The 22088-nt window shown below is 38.6% G+C and overlaps 1 protein-coding gene across 4 annotated transcripts in view; it reads left to right on the top strand.

The window, feature by feature from the left end:
- The window catches only part of PDE4B (phosphodiesterase 4B), a 398316-nt gene extending 376484 nt beyond the window's left edge, over window positions 1-21832 (top strand). For 3 of the 4 annotated variants that reach the window (XM_034778444.1, XM_034778445.1, XM_034778447.1), the window contains 9 exons: window positions 7209-7302; window positions 12064-12242; window positions 12974-13072; window positions 13220-13384; window positions 14324-14423; window positions 15197-15351; window positions 15465-15587; window positions 16555-16737; window positions 19774-21832. In XM_034778444.1, the coding sequence (XP_034634335.1) occupies window positions 7209-7302; window positions 12064-12242; window positions 12974-13072; window positions 13220-13384; window positions 14324-14423; window positions 15197-15351; window positions 15465-15587; window positions 16555-16737; window positions 19774-20139 (1464 nt within the window). In that variant the 3' untranslated portion in view covers window positions 20140-21832. Of the gene's footprint in view, window positions 1-5929; window positions 6449-7208; window positions 7303-12063; window positions 12243-12973; window positions 13073-13219; window positions 13385-14323; window positions 14424-15196; window positions 15352-15464; window positions 15588-16554; window positions 16738-19773 lie in introns of those variants that run through there. The other variant, XM_034778448.1, reaches the window with a different exon arrangement.
- Window positions 21833-22088: the final 256 nt, after the last annotated feature.

Raw genomic sequence — 22088 nt, 5'->3', positions numbered from 1 at the left:
TTCTAAAAACGTTAAAATGTATTACTGGCAAACGAAACCTTAAATTAGAGTGAATAAATGAAGACTTGGCACACCACTTCTGAAAGGTTGCTGACCCCTGGGTTAGAAGCACGATTAAGTTGATCATGACTTGGCCCTGTTGCATTTATCGGCCGGGTGGTGGGGGGATGAGAGGAAATGAGGGGAAACCATACAAACACTAATGGTATCCTTGTAGGTAAGAATTCTCTCCTACCTTTTGTTCTGAGGACTTCTAAGAAACAGTGGCAAAGTGAAGAATAAAATATAAGATGGTATTTGTGTCAGAAGGCTGGGTCACGACGGCAATGCAGTTTATAAACATTTTTAGACACCGGAGGTATGCAACTAAATTGTTTCATTAAGACAAAGGGTGGGGAGCACCCATTTCTGTATACACATTCCAAGCAAAGGCATTACAATATCATAGCAGTTCTTTTCTCCTGTACTTGCCTTTAATGTCTGTAAATGTTTTTAGTTTTTCATCCACTGGGCCAGATTGTAGCTTGAAGCAAATTGGTGTAGCTTCATTGACTAAAAAGGAGCTATGCTGATTTACACCAGCTGAGGATCTGGCCCTGTGTCCCCCCCCATGCACCTGGCTCATTACTGCAGCCTGTGAGCTGGAACACTACAGCCTTGTCTACACTGCCACTTTACAGCACTGAAACTTTCTCGCTCAAGGGTGTGAAAAAACACCCCCCCGAGCGCTGTACGTTTCAGTGCTGTAAAGTGGCAGTGTAGACAGTGCACCAGCGCTGGTAGCCGCACTCCCAGCATGGGTAGCTACTCCCCTCGTGGGGGTGATGAAGTGAAGTTCCCTTACACAGCCTTTCCAGAGCCGGCGCCCCTTGGGCTTTTGGCCTGGTACACTTGCATAAAGATTTGCCTAGGGCAGTTTCCAACTTGTCCTTAGAGGAAAGGAAACCACACACCTATCATAGAAGCAATATGTCAGCATTAACAGGGCTAGGAATGAAGCAAAGATTTGCATCTTAGATAAAGTAAAACTAAAGATGTTTCACTATCTGGGAAAATAACATCTGAGAGTATTAAATGAATTATAATGAAAGGAATCACGAACCAAAAAAAAAAGAGAGAGACTCTGATAAGAAAATGGGGCTCCAAGGGGGGGAGGATAGCTCAGTGGTTTGCATATTGGCATGCTAAACCCAGGGTTGTGAATTCAGTCCTTGAGGGGGCCATTTAGGGATCTGGGGCAAAAATCTGTCTGGGGATTGGTCCTGCTTTGAGCAGTGGGTTGGACTAGATGACCTTCTGGGGTCCCTTCCAACCCTGGTATTCTGTGATTCAGTCTATGCAGCAAACCACTTCAAAAGTGGTTCCAGTATCAGTCAAGGAATGATTCAGTGTCTGGCTGAGCTAATTTGGTTGAAATTACTTTTCTAGTCATTACAGGAAAACTCCACACAACCTGATTGCTTTTTCTCACCACTGCCCAGATGTTTTCAGAATACTGTTTGTTGTTCAGAAGATCAGGCATTCTTTATGTTTGTTTGGGGTCGGTAGGCTTTTCTTCATTATTTTACTTCTATTAAAATAATGTGTATTCCTTTTTAAAACTCTACGCTTGAATTGCTGATCAGGGCATGGGATATGGAAAAGGGAGACCCAAGTTTTATTCCTGACTCTGCCATTGACTCCCTGTGTGACCAAGTCACTTCACCTCTCCGTGGCCCAGTTCCCATCTGTAAAATGGGGATGATAATAATGCCTTTCTCTGTAAAATATATTGAGATGATCAGATGAAAGGTACTTTATAAATGCAAAGTATTATTATTATTGATTACAGGGATGCAGCATTAACTCTAAATTCATTCACTAGTTCTTTGAAATGTGTAATATGCTGTACAAAACATGCAGTACACAAACCCATTGGCATTTTCTCATTGCTTGTTGGTTTACCCTTTGCTGTCATATTGGTTTAGCTGAGAAGCCACTGCAGAGATTTTAACATAACATCATTCATTGATCTGTGCAGAGGGAGCAACATTCATTCTCCCTACTGGTACTGCACACAAATGGCATACCATAGAATAGATAGAATCTCTCTGGAACATTTGCTATCAAGTGAAACTCAAAGAAAAATCTAGAGTCCCATAAAACGAACAGTAGTAATTGCTTCTAAGTGTTATTGAATGTCCTCCTCATGCCTCACCGGGCTGTACATTTTTAACTATGTCACATTATTGAGGAAATTTATGAATAAATTCATATTCCAGCCGTGTTCAGACAGTATATTGCAATGAATATAGAATACCATTAAAAGTGCATGAGTAATCCCCTCTACGTAACGAGGATGATAATTGTCATGGCTGGAGTTGATCATGGTAATGTTTTTAGCAGTGTTACAGTACCGCTCACCAGTCATGTAAAGGTTGCTGATGATAAGCCTGAAGAAGAGGGTGGAATTTGTTTACTTAAAGCTGAGTGAACAGAGGAAAGGCATGGTTTTGTTAAAGTTCAGAGATGAGAGTCAAAAGATTTGGGTTTTATCCCTTCTCTACTATAAATATCCTGTGTGACCTTGGGCAAGTCATTTCATCATTTTGTGCCTCAGTTCCCATCTGTAAAATGGGGATAATAATACCTGGTACTTTTCTACATTATGGTAGCAGTGCTGCCAGATAACATTTTTTAATGTTTGCATAGTGCTTTAAGCTCCTCAGCTGAAATGCACGATTCTGTATATGTACAAAATATTATAAAATCCTGTTGACACAACTTTGTTTGAAAATCATTTTTACAATCACCTGATTGTGGTGGTTCTTTTGTATAGATAAAGGCCCTGGTCCAGTAAAATCCTTCAAAAAATGCTTAACTTGACGCTTGAAGTCTATGGGACTACTTCCATGCTTAAAGTTAAGCATGTGCTGAAATGCTTTGCTGGATTATGGCCAATGTGTAGTTTTCAAGCACTGAGCTAGAACTCATCTCCTCTTTTATGAAAGCTTTACTTTTCATTGTGATTACACAGATAGGTGAGTGTGCATTAATTCCTTACTTTTTTGTTTATAATTATAAAAAAAAACAAGTTTTGGCTTGATAGTTCCTTGATTTTGGATCAAGAGACTTTTAACCTCTCTCAGCTGACATGAATCTTAAAGGAGATTTAGTAATTGAAAGTAATTCCCCAACATGCCCACAGCTCTGGGATTCCTGACCTTCACATCAAGCATCATTCACACCTCCCCCTTGCCGGGATCTTATGACATATTCCTGAGTGAACCAATCATGTGCCAAAGACCGGTGACACTGACACACCACATAAAGTTGCCTAAAGCCATGTGACAATATCCCTGCCTCCAGTCACTTTTAAAGTGAAAAATACATGTTTCTTGCTAACAGGCATTTTCAGACACTGTGCTCTGCGGGTGTTGATCTGTTTCTTCTCTCCATAAGCTGGCTGTGGGTGGTAGCCAGTTAGCTGATCTATCTTCAGTGCTTTTACTTTCACTTCTAGCCCACACAATTGTGGATGATTCTTGCTATACTCTGATTAGTGGGTTCCTTGGTGCTGTTCATTCGCCACAGGGAATAGGATTTGGACATTTGCACGAATGGTTGTCTGTCTAAACCAAATATAGAGGACTCATCTGACCTTCAGTAGTTAAAGTGGTTGAACATTTTATGAACTAACCCATTACTGTCTGGAGAACACATTGGTACAAGTGGACAGATTGTCTAGAGATAAAGCATCACAGATGGTGAGGGTAAGGAGTCCAATCAAATAATGCCTAAACTTCTGCCATGCTGGCATTACTTGGTAAAAGGGAGGTGGCACCAGTTACTCAGCTTTTGGACTTGAGTAACTGAAACATATTAAAAATATATTTCACACTTTCATTTGCTCAAGTGTTAAATAACCCCTGTTCCAAACGATTGTGTGCAAGGGATGAAGAGAAGCTTTGTGAGCAGGTTCTGACCTATGGGTGGGTGCAAAGCCCAAGCTTTGGTGTGCAGACTTTGTATGTGTGTGTGCAGGAAGTACAGGGAGTTAGTGGAATAATAGATGGAAGTTTCCTGTATTAAAAGAGAAAGAGGGGAACCTGTGATGTGTGCCAGGCAGAGTTGCGATAAACATGGGAGACATCCTGATTCCACAACTACCCCTAGTGAGCTCTGTCAGCAGCCCGAAGCTGTTCATTCTCCCTTCCATACCTCATGGCATTTCAGCCTGGGTGGGGCTTCGGTGACCTAGAGGCCTCTTGTGGCTCCTGGTTTGGCAGCATTGGGTAGACTGCCCTGATTAAAATGGAGTCTCCACTCTGTGGACTTTCCACAAGAGGCCTTTGCATAACTGCTCAAAAAATGTTTTTTACTGGACCAACTTCTGTTGGTGAGAGAGAGAAGCTTTACGCAGAGCTCTTCTTCAGGTCAGAGCTGTGTGTAAGCTCACAAGGTTGTCTCTTTCACCAACAGAAGTTGGTCCAGTAAAAGATATTACCTCACCCACCTTGCCTCTCTAATATCTTGGGACTGACATGGCTAGAATAACACTTCATACAAAAATGTTTTGTTTTTTTATTACCACAGTTTCAGTGGGATAGGCCAGCAGGGGACCAAAACCTATTGCAAGACCTCCCTGTGTATGCTACTTGATAGTTCTGCTGAGTAGTACCCTGAAAATAGGCATATTATGACAACGTAATTAAGTTTATTTAAGTATATTTCCGTGTGATGAATGAACAATACTTTATATTTCACTAAATCCATCAGGGACTTAAATATTGCCATTTCAAGCAGTTGGAAATTCTTATTTAATGTGGTGTTCACCAAAAACACAGTCTAGCAGTCAAGAGGTGGATGTTTGAAAACAGTTACCTGGAAAATCAGTTATTGTGATTCTTTGGGCTTGTAAATGTCACACAAAATAGTATAATTGCTCATGGTTCTCTTTTTAAAGCCAGTGTTTTAAAAGCTTTTAGAAACTAGCTTTCGTTTTCCTTAAAGCAGTGTTAGAATTCTCAAACAGTGCTAGAATTCTTGCAGCAAGGCTATTATTGTTGCTTGATTACAGTCGGACGGGAAGCCTCACAGTAAAGGAAGGAGATCATCATGTGGTACTGTTGCCATGTTACTGTGATATTCTTTTTCCTCGCTGTACTTGAGCGCTTGTATATTGGTGGGGGCACAGGGTTACATTACAGCAGTAGGCTTCCCCTCTATGTATGTCCCCTAACACACACAGAGAAAGTCATATGACATCATCCCAGTCAGCACTGATAACACTTATTCAAAGCAGTCAGAGAACAGAAATCATTTCAAACCTAAAATTTCACTTGTATTTTAGGAATCCTGTCTGGATGATGTGTGATGTCATACAGACAATAGACAGCAATAAAATCCTAAAGCAGTATGAATATTTATAGTCACTCGTGATTTCTTACTCTGATCTACATCACATACACAGTAAATAGTGGTTTTCCTATGATTTCTCACTGACGGAACAGATTGTTTTCTAATAAATTAATTGCATTGCAACCTTAAATGTCAATGAAAATTCTGATGAAATCTATAAAATGGTATTGTGAAAGCATTCATGTAGCAATTCAAAGCAATTGATTGAAATTTTAAATTGTGCTTTGTAGACACATATTATAGGGTTAAGATCTATGGTTGTAACAGAGGTAAAATGTATAGATATGATAATTTATCATCTGAAAACATTCCCTGTTCCCTTTATCTTGCTAGAGATCTGAAATGTAAATCAAAATTAGGGTTACTAGGGAAGGAGTTAGCAATCCTGTTTTAAAAAATCTCTGTGTGAACATTTGCACTGAAAATCATCTGTCTCTGAAATGATGAGGGTTTTAAAACATATGCAGAGATTGAGATGAGGAGGCTGCTGCCTACTTCTGACTTATTTAAATATGCACAGGGCTTCCTCCATTTTAATCTTCCTTTTGAAAAACATGGCTGTATTGCTATAGCTGGCAAACCCCTCAAAAAACAACCATCATTTCTTCCCCGCATAGCGCAGCTGAGCCAGACTAATCTGGAGTGGGAACCCCCTTCAGCCGGCTAAGCAGTCAGGACTATTCATAATTCATAAGTGCTTCAAGCCATCTAGCTGAATGCATTTGGATTAGTTCTTGCTTCTTCGTGCAATCCCTGATTTCATTATTCTGTTCTGCCAGCAAATAAACCCACATACAGCTCTTCTGCAAAGATCGAATGCAAAGCTTGGCTTTGGCTTGGATTAGCAAAACCCAGGTTTTTTCAAATCTTTTGGCTTTTATGAATATTAAGCTTTTTATTGACTGGAAAACTGGGACATTCTTGTTCTTGTGGAATTCCTCTACCTGACCTGTGAATTCTTCATAAGGGATTTGTTGATTCTGTTGTGGAGTTTTCCAAAATGCCTGAAGCAAACTATTTGTTATCTGTATCTTGGGGTTACATCAAGGTGGGTTAAGAAGACAATTTATAAGTGACTGTGTTATATATTACAAATCTAGGATATAAAATACATAAAGCATATGCTATTTAAGTTATTTATATATACTGTATAGTAAGAGATAACATCCCTGTACATATTGTAAATGCAACATACATACATGTAAAGCGTTTTTTTTTCCTTTTGATAATTCACTTCAGAGGACAGAATAATATTGCTATAAAGATAGTTTAACTTGAAAATTAGGAATATCATTTTGTGCATATTAGGATGAAAACATGTCTGTAATCCTGCATTGTAATGTACTATATCCAAGCATATATGTTTTCTTCTTTAGATTTACAATATATTTTTCCTCTGTCATGCATTCCTAATGTGGGCAATTGCCTTTATTTTGCAAATATATAGCAAAACAGAGCAAATATATATTTAAAATGTGGAATTGAAAATCAGTAGAGAACTTCAATTTTTGAGAGAAATTGCATAAAACATAGTCTTCTCCTTCATCAGCAAAACCTGATGTGCACATTCTGTTAGAAATTCGTTATTGTCAGTTTAATATGACAGTAGGAAACTGCCAATTCCGACAGTGCTGAATATTATCTAAATTCAACCATACGATGCTGACTGTGTTCTAAACATCTACACAGTTTATTTTTCAATATCTCGTTTATGGATTTGCATGTAATAAAGTTATAGTTAAATTAATGTAGAACAGCATTCAGAATGATGTGAGCTTTTTATTTATTTATTTATTTTATTTCAACAGTTCAAGAGAATGCTAAACCGGGAGCTGACACACCTCTCAGAGATGAGCCGATCCGGGAACCAAGTGTCTGAATACATTTCAAACACTTTCCTGGGTAAGACATTTCACACCAACCTTTCATATCCCACAGGAATAGGATTTTATGGAAAATAAATTAGCCACTAGCCTGTACTTGTGTCCATTCTTTAAAATAGTTACCCTGTACAAAACATTGCTGAAATGTTTTCTTTTTGGGTAAGTGGCCTGGATTTCAAATATATAATGGGGGACAATAGAACAATTTTTGGATAAGTATTTTCTCAAAATAAATAATTTCCTCTAAATCTAACAAAATGTTTCTGTTTTCAAAAAGATTTCATGAACCGACTGTTAGCAGTATTATGCATAATTTTCTTTTGACCTTATGTAAAGGACAAGGTCACACACATACTGCTGAATACTTCCCTTCTTTGCACGTCTTTTGTCATATAATTACATGATTGCCCTCTCAGACAGTAAACAGCTTTGTCTTAGTCATTTTCTATGCCACTTTGTATGTATTTATGAATTTACCACTGCTAATTCTGGGACTGATCCTGAAAATGTTTACACCCAAGAATAACCTTACTCATATTTGTAGTTCTGTTGGAACTGTTGGGGTTATGGACATGAATAAGGTGTTTAAAGGGTTGGGCCCTATGTGATTGCATTATATTTGTTACACAACAAGTAATTTGCTGTAAATGCTTCACATTCAGTTTTAGAATTTGTAAATATTCTTAAAGAGCAGAAGTTCAGCAAAATACCGATGCAACACTTAAGTCCCACTTAAGCCCTTAACACTAAGTGGTGCATTAGACCTTATATGGAACCTCTGTATTGGGATGAATTTCACCCAAAGAGAAGAAACGATCTGACACATACAAATATTCCTGGCCAGATATTGTAAAACAATTCCCTATGTCAGTTAAATGCTTACACTTGGATCAAGATACGGCATTATTTTGGACATAGCACATCATTATTAATAATCAGTATAATTGTTTGTAGCTACCTTATGGAAATCTGTTGGCTCTGTTTTAAAAAGAAGCCTCATCAGGACACCCAGAATATTAAATAGTGCCAAAAGTAAAGCAGGACTAGCTACCTGAAATCCAACAATCTACTTCTGAAGCTGGAGAGCATGCAACGTGCTGCATTATAGTGGGCTCATTTTCATCAGTGGTATTTACAGATCTTCCTGATGGATTTTTTGCAAGTGAGGATCTTACTGCATACTGTGTGTCACTAGGAGAGAACACAGATATTCCCATGGAACACAATTCCAGAAGATGTCTTGCTACTTATTCTATAATGGTGATATTCACTCCGGTCCACAAGGGAATGTAGGGGCCACCAAACCACTTAAGCCCTGCGTCAGTGGCATATGTGGTGCAGAGGGCCATGTGTGCATGCCCTCCGTATTGGGACGAATTAGAACTTGATTGTTCATTTTAAAAATAATAAACAAAGCTTTTTAATTTTTAAATTAATAAATTAGGTGTGTCCTTAGATTTCTAGATGAACCGTACTTCTAGGATGGGGATTGCTTGTTAATGTCTGCCCAAAAAAAGGGACCTAGGTGTGCCCTTAGATTTCTAGATGAACAGTACTTCTAGGATGGGGGTTGCTTGTTTGTGTCTCCCAAAACAAGAAAACACTGCTTCTTCACTTCCCTAAATTAAACAGGGGAATGGTTTTGTAATGCTCAGAATGCGCAAAGGAACACATACATACAGCTATGAACAGCTCATGGTATGAATAAGGTGCATGATATATCATAGCCTTGATTAGTCAGAGGGCCAAATTCACTATTGGCTCAAACAGGTGCAACTTCACTAAGTGCTGTAGAGTAAGTCCTCCGGGGAGTGTAGAGATGCCCCACTCACTGTGTCTTTCTTTGGGTCAAATTTGCCACTGATGGTCCAATCCTGAAGCCCTTATTTAGTCAATGGGCATTCTGCCAGGGTAAGGGCAGCAGGTTTTGGATCCATATCAATGACCAAACTGGGGAGTGGAGGGGGGGAGAGTATTCTTACCCCTATCTTGCCCCTATCTAGATGGATTTACAACAACCAAAAAATGGTTTTTCACTATATGCCATCCTCTGCAGTGACAAACTGTATAGCTGCTCCCTTTCTTTCTCATCTCATCTCATCAGAGAATTATAGCCTCATGGAACGGCACCATCTGTTTCTGTGCCGTTTTGTATGCTGCAGAAGTTCTAAATATAGACCTACACTATAGAATGTGATTTTTTAAAGTAATTTATTTTCAACTTCAGTATGAATCCAATCCCAAATGAGAGTGGTTCTTTTTTGTGAGTGGTAATTATAGGATTAGTGATAGCAGCTAATGACAGGCTTTCATACAATAAACATTAAGGGCCCAACCCTGCACCGTTGGAATACTCACGTGAGAGAGCTGCAGGACCAGACCCTGATTTTGTATTTGCTTTCTAGAGAAGTGATTCTCATTTCAGATACTTGGACTTCTCCTGCAGCATATTTTACAGGTTTTGAGTAGTAGCTAATTTTACTAGCAATATATACTCATAGACTGCCTTTAAAAACACATGGAACAGACACTTTGTGGAACAAATTGCTAAACCTTTGATGGCTGACCATAAAATCATAGAGGAGATGACAGTCACTTTCTCAGGTGATCACATGTTCTGGATGGTTTAAAGGGGACCACAAGTAGGACTGATAGAAAACAATAAAAACTCGGTGGGAATGGGAATTATAACAGTCTTTAGAAACCGTAATATGTGGTGTTGAAGGTACAGAATATCTGTCTGCACCTTTTTTATATTTTAAAATCAATGAACTACTTACAATACCTGCCTGTTAAATGGCAGGTACTCCAGTACTCTAAATCAAGGTAAAAAATATACATTCTTAAACTCAAGTAGAGTATTTTCATAAGAAGTAATATTTTGTGGTGGCCACTTAGCAACATGAGTATACTGTAGCTAGGGTGACCATATGTCCTGATTTTATAGGGACAGTCCTGATTTTTGGGTCTTTTTCTTATACAGGCTCCTATTACCCCCTCCCTCCCCCCATCCTGATTTTTCACATTTGCTGTCTGGTCAGCCTAACTGTAGCTAGATCACTAACCTTAAAACCTTTTACTGTTAAGTACAGGTTTTAATTTTTATTGTTTCTTGATCTCCATCACTATTCTGTATCAGCAAGCTCGACCTGTTAGAAGGATTTTTCTCAAAAAATTCACATAATTAATGAGTTTAGTTATTTTATCAAGTAACAAGGTTTTTGTTTAGGAGCTTCATTTTGTCCTGCTTTAGCACTCAACATTGCTAAGGAGATTGTATATAGAAAATACTTCTGTTGGTCCAGTGCCTACTCGCAAGGGAAACACCCATTGATGCCAAATCGACAGTCATTGTGAATAATGTCTTTCTTCTTAATTGCAATGTTGCAGACACAATAGTAGTTCTTATTACACAGATCTTTAATTAAGCAAAGGAAAACACAGCTAATGCCCTAGTTCCTTTAGAGATGATCAGATCTGCAAAAGTGCAAGGGGATTATTTCACAAGTGCACGAAAACTGCGCCCTACAAAAGTCGTGTGCCATTCTTTCTTCATTTTAATCCAATAAATAAATTATTTGTGTTCCATTAAATGAAAGGCGATAACTAATTATGTAAATAGATTTATTTATTAAAACAAATCACAGCAGGCCAAATTCTCTCCCCAGTTATGTGTGCTTAACTCCCGTTGAAGTCAATAATACACCTCTACCCTGATATAACGCTGTCCTTACTTACTGCGTTATAGGTGAAACTGCATTATATCGAACTTGCTTTGATCCACCGGAGTGTGCAGCCCCGCCCCCCCAGGGCGCTGCTTTACCATGTTATATCCGAATTCATGTTATATCGGGTCGCGTTATATCGGGGTAGAGGTGTAGCTCTACACAAATCCAAGGACATAAATTAGTTCAGTGTACTGTAGGACACTTTGTTCACTTTTAATGATTGGAATTAATCTAAAGGGTGGACATTATATTATACAAACACTAATAGACTATTGCACAAATTAAGCAAAGTTGGTGTTAGCAGGCATAAAGGATAACTGCATGGTGTATCATGCCCCAGCAAAGCCCAAAGGGAAGATCCATTACAGTGGAGGGCAGACAATGGTTATGTTGCTGTCCTGCATGAGGTTTAGACCAGGAGGGGCCATCTTTAAAATACACCAGGCCTCCGGGGTGAATCTGTGTTAGGTGGAACCACTAAATCAGCCTAGATTTCGACTACCCTGGACACATCCTTCTTTCACATTCAGTGGCAGCTCCACTCACAAGAGGAGAGAGTCAGCTGTTTCTGATAGCCGGCTATACTCATCGGGGGCCAAATTCTCTTCTGATGTAACTACCCTGATACTAGTATAGTTACACCAACAGTGAATTTGACCTCCTCTTCCTAAGATCACTAACATCTTTTACACCAGCATAAGATCTTAGACCAGCATTTTTGTTACTAGTGGATTTAGACCTGAGGGTATGAGCCTTTCATGATTAATGATTACTATATTAAAGACACTGGTAATGAGTAATAACGTCTTAATTTACAATAATCATTGTTTGCTTGAATGTAGTATTTTAAATTCAATGTGATTTTTAATGGTTTATTAAAATACTTTAAATATTCAGGAGTGATTGTTTAAAGTAGGTTGCAAGGTTCTAAAATTATCATGTGTATAAAATTAAAACTTAATGGAGCGTCTCCAAATGGTTGATTTTAAAGTGAGAGTTTGCTGTGTCCTGATTCCGTGTAGTTGAATCATTTCACTGTTTTTCTTTCGCAGACAAACAAAATGATGTGGAGATTCCCTCTCCCACACAGAAAGACAGAGAGAAGAAGAAAAAACAGCAGCTCATGACACAGATCAGTGGAGTGAAAAAATTAATGCACAGTTCAAGCTTAAACAATACCAGCATTTCGCGGTTTGGTGTGAAAACAGAAAAGGAAGACCATCTGGCCAAGGTGTGTATGATTCTTGTACAAAAACATCCTTGAAGTTATATCTTTCTAAATCTTCATTGAAGCTGGAAAGAGGAAAAAGATGGTGCTATCTACTAGCTTTAGCATTAAAATGGGAGCCAGGTCTCCTGGGTTCTGTTCTCGTCTGTTGGAACTAGTAGACCAAGTCACTTATCCTAATCTGACAGCCTCTTTTGTAAAATGGGAATAAATATTACCTACCTGACAAGAGTATTGTAAGTCTTAATTAACGTTTTCAATGGGAGTTGAATCAGGCCCCTAGAGCATATTTTTAGGTATGTAGAGGCCTTTGAAATTTAATCAGAATAGTTTAAAAGATCAGAAGGAGGAGGGTGTGACTAAGTAGTTCTGAACTGTAAAGTCTTAGGCATTGGTGAACATAGCTCAGCCATGTCTTCCATTGGATACTTTGCCATTGTCTTCTTGCCAGAGTTTCCTGCAGCTACATGAGACAGCACCGAAAATAATTCCCTTATGACTCAATGCAATGTGTTCTCCACTTAATAGTGGTTTGACATAGAATCTTCAGTGTTAATTTACATTTCGTGTGCTTTGATAATTACCACTTCATATTAATTATCATCTTATTAAACTTTCAGAAAATACTGAGGAGTTGATTAAACTGAGAGATATGATAGTGTGTGGTACATGCTCCCACATGCATTTTTAAAGTATTGTAACTATTTTCTTTTGTTGTTTTTGTTTTTCTATAGGAGTTGGAGGATCTAAATAAATGGGGTCTTAACATATTTAATGTTGCAAGATATTCACACAGCAGACCCCTCACCTGTATTATGTATGCCATATTTCAGGTTAGAGATTCCTCACGCATTTGCTATTCTTTTACAACACTTGTATGTTTTCTGATTGTTTTCTGGTTTGTTAACTCCTAAAATATGTGTATGAGGACACCTTTGGTTGCATGTTTAATATGTATTCTTTTCACACTTATTAAACAGGAGAGAGATCTACTAAAGACATTCAAAATCTCATCTGACACCTTTGTAACTTACATGATGACTTTGGAAGACCACTACCATTCCGACGTGGCCTACCATAACAGCCTACATGCTGCTGATGTGGCCCAGTCGACACACGTTCTTCTTTCTACGCCTGCATTAGATGTAAGTTGTTCTGTTTTTAACAAAGTGATCTCTATTGGGGCATTGAAGTAATTTGACTGGATAATTCTAAACAGGGCTGCCGAGAGCGGGTTCGGGCCCAGGTGAAAAAAAATTTTCGGGCCCCCCAGCAAGGGTGGACCATCTAAACAGGGCCGACGAGAGGGCGGGGAAGCCAGGCCTGGAATTTTTTCAGGTCCCCCAGCAAGGGCGGACCGGCTAAATAGGGCCAACGAGATGGGGGGGAAGCTGGGTCCCGGGCCCCGGTAATTTGTACCGGCTCCCCCCCGCCCTCCCTCATCGGCCCTGATTCTAAAGCAATAAACAGGATATCTGAATGGATCTTTCAATATATAGATCCTCTGTGTGAATTAATTGAAGCTATATGCAGTATTGGTGGCCCTGAAACCTAACTGCTGGAAGGCAACAGAGGGCATGAATGACTGAAGTGTGTAATCTTGAGCTAACCAGTGGGCTAGTGGTTGTGCATTCCAGTGCCATACAAGGTTCAGAGCGTCAGTTCCATGTCTTGTCCTTACTTCTGGTTTGTAGATGAAATTCTGTCCACTCTCAACTCCTCAAAATCTACTATTGGAGTTTTGTTCACAGACTCAAGATTTCACTTTAAGATCATTAAAATACATAGCAGAACACTTAAACTGATGCATTCTGCTTCAGCATCCATTCATATTGCAAAAGTAGTATACTGTACTGCTTTTTCTGAGGGCTTAGTTTACTTAGGGCAAAGATACCTTAAATAATTTTCAGTAACAAGTGCATGTACTGTTTGAAGGGCTTTCTTCTGACTAGAAACATTTTGCTCATGGGAGGCTAAATTTTAAAAACAAGGACAATTAGTTTTAACAATTTTCCATGCAAACCATTCAGAGCTTATAGTTTAAAGGCTGTGGTCACATGCTCATATTGTTCATTTTTTCCTAGGCTGTCTTCACAGATTTGGAAATCCTTGCAGCTATTTTTGCAGCTGCAATTCATGATGTGGATCACCCTGGTGTCTCCAACCAATTTCTTATTAATACAAGTAAGTCTGGTTTTAAATACAGTAGTACCACACTAATCTGCAAATCTAATTCACTCTTTCCCTTGGTCAACAAAGATTTAATAGCAGAGTAAGGTCTCAAATTACTTCCTTAAGACTGTGTTACTGTTGTGCAATATTCTGCAGTAGACTACTAGCGCACCATGAAACTGGGCAATAATTAAACTGTTGTCAAAATAAAAAAACAAGTGAACTTTGTGATGTGGTCTCTTTGTGACATAAATCATGTTTATTTTCCTAGTACTAATTCACAGTGAGTCTTCCAGTCATTAGTGTGAACTTGGGCAGTTCTTTTATAACTAATATGAGACAACTAAATAATCCATAATATTTTATTTTATATTTTTATTGTTGTTATGGATGATGATAGAGCCAAAGATTAGTGTTTGTAGTTCACAGTCTACTTTGGAACATGTATTAGTTCCAAGACAACTGTATGGCTCCATTTTGGAAAGTTTCTTTGCATGTTTTATGCTTTCTATTGTTAGTGACAAAAAGATCATTTTTTTCTCTCAGCTCAAGCTAGTTACCAATTAAACTGAATAATAATGAGTATATTACAGTACTTGTATACGAGTGTTAATATTAGAATACCACATGCTATTTGGCTCTGATGAAACAAAAAGAAAACCAGTAGAACACAGCATGCGTAGTTTTTAATAATTTATTTAAATGATTCTAAAGACTTCAATGCACAACAGAAGGTTTGAAATCCTGCATTATGCTTACTGATTTCTTTCACCCTTCTTTGCTAGATTCTGAACTAGCTCTGATGTACAATGATGAATCTGTCTTGGAAAACCACCATCTTGCTGTGGGTTTCAAACTGCTGCAAGAAGAACACTGTGATATCTTCCAGAACCTTTCGAAGAAACAGCGACAGACTCTCAGGAAAATGGTGATAGACATGGTAAGAATTCTACCCTTATTGTACTCTGGCTATCCCTACTGCTGTTCTTAAAAAGAAAAATCGCCTTTTTGGACTGCTGCATTTACTTCACAAGGTTTTCTTCTTTTATAAAGGTGTTGGCAACAGATATGTCCAAACATATGAGTCTTTTGGCAGATCTAAAGACTATGGTGGAAACTAAGAAAGTGACAAGTTCAGGAGTTCTTCTTTTGGATAACTATACAGATCGTATACAGGTATGTGATTGCAATTTTCCTTAGATTTTTGTCATTTTGCAAAGTTTATTCCTCGTTGAAGAAACCATGCTGCATAGTTTTACTCTGGGTAATAGTCTTGGCATTTGTTGCAAAGTTCAGTGCTAACTTTTTTAGGAATCATTCAAAGCTTGTAGGACCCATATTGCTACTGTTCAATACCATGGAGAGAAGCAAAGAGGTACAGGAAAGCCCTAGGATGGATTTAGGCACTGCAATGTTCTCTCATTCTCTCTCTTGTTGAAGTTGTTCTATTATGTATCTGAGAGATCTGCCCCAGAATATCCCAATGCATAGAAAAACCCACAGTACTGAGTCTCAGAGTATTGAGAAAAGGGGCTTACTCTCTCAGAGAAAGGGAAAGCACCCCATTCCTCCCTTGACTTTGGTGGCAGACATTTAATAACAAGCTCACCAAAAAACCTCCCACCTTATCACTGGTTTAATATAAAGATCACAATTCATTTTTTAAAAAGCTGTTAATCTGGAGACAGAAGTTGCGGTAAAATATAGAACACTCCATTTCTCTGTAAATCCCTTTGTCCACAATTAATCAAATCCATTTTGTTTGTGTATAAGGGATGTTATTCAGTTAATAGAGCAGGGCTATTTAGCTATAAAAGGCTCAATTTAGAGAAGAAATTATGAATGGTGGGAAGCACCTGCATTCAAGAACAGACCTACGTGATGGCGTACTGCAACTGCACCCTGTATAGCCATAGAGTTAGCTGATTTGGCACACAGTGCCCTTTGTGCTTCCACAAAAGACCCTGACAACTAATCTCTAGTGTAATTTGGAAGAAATTTTTGAGAAGTTACTTTTTCATAGGATGTTGCATAATCAAAGACTTTTGTGATTAAAGTGTTCTTGATTAAACAAACAGGTATGGTCTGAAATCTTCTTTTATTCCACTTGATTTTATGAGTTTTCTTATTATTGTAATTTCAGGTTCTCCGAAATATGGTACATTGTGCAGATTTGAGTAATCCCACAAAATCCCTGGAATTATATCGGCAGTGGACAGACAGAATCATGGAGGAATTTTTCCAGCAGGGAGACAAAGAACGAGAGAGAGGAATGGAAATTAGTCCAATGTGTGACAAACACACAGCCTCCGTGGAGAAATCACAGGTACTTTACATTGGGGTATATTTTATTTGTTTCAGTCTGTAGTTTTAAATTGAATGGGCCAAGTTCATTCCTGGTGTGACTTTGGTTTCATCAATGGAGTTACACCAGGGATGAGTTTGGTCCAAATGTTTTTTCATTGATTTGGATATTTTTATTAAGGGCGTGGCATCCTCTTGCTGCATTTAATATGCTCAAGGGTCATCTGCCTTTTCAATTATAATGACAGGTTTTTTTCAGTGGAATAGGTAAATATCCAAAGGTTCAGAAGTTTGATTCTGATAAACCCCAAATACCTGAATATCTTTGAAGCTTTTATAGATTTACGTGACCATTCTAAGTGTGCTCTTTCCTGCTTCACTTTGCCTTACATTCAAATGCAGCCTTAGCCTTCTCTTTTTGTGTTCCTACTTCCAGAAGCAATCGGGAATCTATCTGATCCCCCTGACTGGGAAGGTGCAATTCAGATTCCCCCATCTACTATTCTTCTCTCATCCTTCACAACATCCTTCTCCTTGGTCCTCAATGAGTCCCTCCAAAATTGGTCAATATCCTGCCAAGTCAGCAAAGTTTTGGCAGTCTCTGTTTAGTGGCTAGTCTCTTTACATTTTGCAGTCTAGGGACTTCCTGAGTCAGGATCCACTCCAGAATGCTTTGGGAAAGATCTGTAGATAGCAGCCAACCCAGTGTGGACTGTCAGACCTGTGGAAACCCACAGTTTTTCAGGATATAATCTTAAAGGCCTGTTGGAAGTCCTGGGAGGAGGGGATTGGGAAGGCAGGGCAGTATTTATCTAAATCAATACAAATATTTAAAAAGGAGTTGGCTCCTTTGAACACTGGAATATTTCTTACTTTGTGAGAACTCATTGGCACATCCCTTGTTCTCATTTATAGATTTTAAGGCTAAAATGAACCATTAGATCATGTAGTATGTTCTGTATAACACAAGCCGTAGAATTTAACCCAGTCATCCCAATGTTGAGCCCAACGACTTATGTTGACTAAAGCACATTCTGCTCTTTAGATAGTGGTGCCTCAGTTGCTTATTTAATTGGCTTGAACAAGACATTGTCAAGGATTTGTGGGACCAAATAATTAACCAAGTTGATCATTATTATTTCTGAATGTCCTCCTGTGCTAAACCACGTAGTTTCAAAATTATTCACGTCACCATTGAAAAAAATCTGTGCTCATTTGTTAGCCCAACAACCATCTATAACCCCAGTTTGGCAGGGAAATGTCCATGTGCCCCATGAGGCAGTGTTGAAGCGTTGTTCTGCTCCGTCTTCTCACTTCAGAGAGATTTTAAAACATGGATTGTGGTTGTGCAGGGAGATCAGGAATTGAACAGAATGGCAACCATTTGAACAAGAAAAAAAATGCATCAACAGAGAGAGGCATTTACATTTTGAAGTTAAAAGGGCCTAAAATAGAAAGAATGACAAATACAAACATATTTAAAATTCTCAAATGTACTAAATAAAGTCCTTTTAAATCTTGTAAATATTCTTTTCAGAAACAGGCAAATCATTTGCTTGGCTGTTTGAGATGCTTGTTTAGATGAACAATTAACTGTTTCATTTAAAAGTTGCAACATTTGTGACCATTAGTCCTTTATGAATAGTGGGAGCTTTTATAATGTCAATGAACCCCGCTATCCAATAACGAAAACACTGGAGTTTTTTCACTTTAAAAGTGCCTCCAAACATGTGCTGCAGGAAGTTTTCATCACCTTTTTGTTTAAGCTGCCGCAACAGTATGTTACAATTGAATTATAATGGTTCTATTGACATCCTGTTGTGTCTGAAGGAGGCATATGTGATTTCCAAAGCAAACATCCGTGTGTTGAGTCTGGCCCCTTAGAGAGACGTTTTCCTGCTGCATAGAAATGTTGTCCAGCAGTGCGCGGAGTCAAGTGACACATTCTGCCAAGATGGAAGAATTTCAATCCTCTTTATGGCCATTCAGTTTTCTCCATCCTGTACGTCCTGTTTGTCAGACAATGAAAAAGTGAGCCAGTTCAGAGCTTGCTTGCCAATAGTCTGAAGGACTCACAGACCCAACCTGGACCGTGATTATTTCCATCAATGACACATCCATCTGTACCACAGGAGGCCTGCATACATATTATACCACCACTGTAGACAAGGGATTGTTTTTGTCGTGGGTCCTTCATTTGGTTTTGTACACTCTTAAGAAAGAAAAAAGAAAGTTGTAGTAGGCTGCATGCAAACAGAAAAACAGCAGCTACCTCTGCAACAGAAAGGAGAGACATCTCTCTATTTAAAGGTGCAAAGCAGAGAAAACAAGTCATCTTACACAAGCTACATGCGATAATAAGATATCATTAAAGGTCAAATTGAAGTCTGTAAAAGCAGTAACATTCAGAATTTGGACTGATAGTCAATCTAAGAACGTCGGCTTTTTCACAGCTGCCAGCCAAATGAATGCTCAAGGGGAATTGCACTGCGATTGCCATAAAAAAGAAGAATCAATATTGTTACTTCAGGTGCCTCTGTACAGTAACAGTTGGGAGGTGACATTTAAATAGCAGCCACAGCGAAGCCTTCTACCTCCCGAAGATTAACTAAGCCTGAGTTTTGCCTTAGTATTGCACCACAACAGGTTGTTTTTTTGGAGTCAGCCAAAGAAAGATAACAGCAAGCCTACTTATAATCACGTGTTCACTATGGGATGGCATAATGGTAGCCTTATCTCTGAATGTCCATGTGACCATTGTTTTTAATTAAACCTCCACTCAGGGCCTGATGTTAAAAAAGGCCTCAAGCCAACTTTCATTTTTGTCGGTACAATTTTGCAGAGAAATATATTTTACAAACTGAGATTGACACCATTAATGATACCTAATGTGCAAATGGTGCCATTTAGACACTGGGTTTGGGGGCCCCGTCTGATGCATTTATTTGCAGACAAAACCAAAGGCTGCTTCTCAGAATGAGGTTCTTAGTGGTGCTGAATATTTTCTGAAAAAATGCATCAGTCATTTGTAATGTTTGTGTAATATTTTGTTTCTCAGGTTGGATTCATTGATTACATCGTCCATCCACTTTGGGAGACCTGGGCGGACCTAGTGCAGCCTGACGCACAAGACATCCTGGATACTTTAGAAGACAATAGGAACTGGTACCAGAGTATGATACCTCAAAGCCCCTCCCCTCCCCTTGATGAACGGAATAGAGACTGTCAGGGTTTAATGGAGAAGTTCCAGTTTGAACTGACTCTTGAAGAGGAGGATTCAGATGGACCTGAAAAGGAGAGTGAGAGTATCAGCTATTTTAGCAATACAAAGACACTCTGTGTGATTGACCCGGGCAACAGGGAATCACAAGAAGAAGCGAATATAGAAATTGTGACAGAAGATATGTCACCTGTTGATACATAATGTACTGTATGTAGGTGAACTTTAAACACTTAATGAGCATGCAAGCTGTCTTGTAGGACTAGCCTGCGATCTAGGTCTTAGGCCTGTGTCTAACATTGGCTAAAAGATCTTCTCAGCTACTTGAGATTGGAGTCAAGGTTAAAGATCGTGTATGGAATGATTGCTCAGGAAATTAACAGATGATTTACATTGTAGTTTAAACCTTGTCATCTTAAAACATTGTGTTGTTCCGGAGCCGGCTTGAATTGTTACTTAGCTGGTTGAAAGTGAATGACACGGAACTGAGAGATTTTATACTGTTAAGGTTTTGGGATTTATACCAGTTAGACTGATAGAAACTACTGAATAGTAACTCTACATATAAAACCTGTCCACCTAACCACCTGTCTGCGGACCTGTGTGCCTTTTTTGTAAACACTTTCATGTCTTTTCAAGAGCCTATTAAATACACAAAGTTTAGTATAAAACTCTACACAATGTGTTTCAAAATTGGTGGATACTTTTTTGATTCTTCCTGTTACAAGAAATAGTCTTCCTTCTCTCATGGGCAATATCTGTCACTTTATTGTGGTTAATCATTTTTACAGGCTAAACAGAAGGGGTACCCACGATTTTGCATTGCTGCACCTTTAATAGTCTCGTTAAATCTCCAGATGAGCTTTTAAAGTCATTTCATGCCATTGCACATCTTTTCTGTTTGCTTGCTATGTACAACAGTATTTTTTCCTCAGTGGGGTTCATTTTTGTTGTGCACAGGATAAAGGGTAGTTCTGTTTTTCTAGCACAATGCAGTACATATACAATTAAGTGTAATAAGGCAGTGTGTGATGTGTGTTCTCCCTTTGATGGTTTCTTTGCTCAGTGGAAGTTGCACGCTCGGATCTTTATGTTTCTCTCACCTGTAGTTCATGTTTCCTAGGTTTAGTTCCGTCATCCTTCTCCTGCACTGCCTTGAGCTCTAACACGTCCATTACTGTTTATAACAGTGTATTTATTACTGACTGTATATAATGTAATGTTTTGTAAGTTATTAATTTATATAAATTAACATTACCTGTCAACGGTGGTGTTAATTGTGTAGAAAACTCTGGATAAGAGTTGCCTTTTTTTCTTGTAACCTTTTGTATTGCATAAAATAGAAGAACCTGAACATAGCGTAAGAGACATACAGAACCCATAAAGGGCATTCAGGTGGCGTTAGCTCACAGGAGTTTCATTTTCATGATGAGTTAAGAAGAGTTGAATCTTATGACTGGGAGTGGGGTCAATAGGACGAGCTGTTTAAACTACTGAAACGGAAACCCCCTGTGAATGCTGCCAACTATTAAATGTCATGTTCCAGTATATGAACAACCCAATGTGAATTTCTATGACAAAATGTGAACTGATGTAATAATTGTGCTGTGAAGCTTCTTCTGACAAAGCTTGTTAGGCATCATTAATGGTGTCAATCTCAGTTTGTAAAATATATTTCAAGCTTTTGGTCCAACTTGTGACTAAATAGTTGATGAGACTAGCACAGTTGTGCATGATCAATGGGTTTGTATGTCTGTTGAACACTGCATTGTTCCAGGTGGTTATTTTATTGTTTTCAAAAGTTTCACACAATGTATGTTATAGTATTATATATTGTGTTCAGATGCATTCTTAAGAGATTTTTATATGAAGTGAATAAATGAAAGCATGACCTAGACCGGGGCTCTTCTGGCTGTTTATTTTTATCAACAACTTTGTATGTGAAATAACTAAGCAGCATCAAAATGTAACTAAGGTCGCTACAGCCTACCCTGGGAGTAGGCTAACATATGATCACTGACCAGGCCTCCACACATAATAGCTTTCTGCAGCCAGAGAGCAAACCAAGACTTGCATAGTCAGAATCTGTAAGCACAGACATTCTCTGGCCAGTCTTCTACTTATTCAGAGTCTCAGGACAAGTGTCCAGCACT

The sequence above is a fragment of the Trachemys scripta genome, chromosome 8 (genome assembly GCF_013100865.1).
Source record: "Trachemys scripta elegans isolate TJP31775 chromosome 8, CAS_Tse_1.0, whole genome shotgun sequence".
NCBI classification, from domain to species: Eukaryota; Metazoa; Chordata; order Testudines; family Emydidae; genus Trachemys; species Trachemys scripta.
This window is presented reverse-complemented; position numbering and strand designations above follow the sequence as displayed.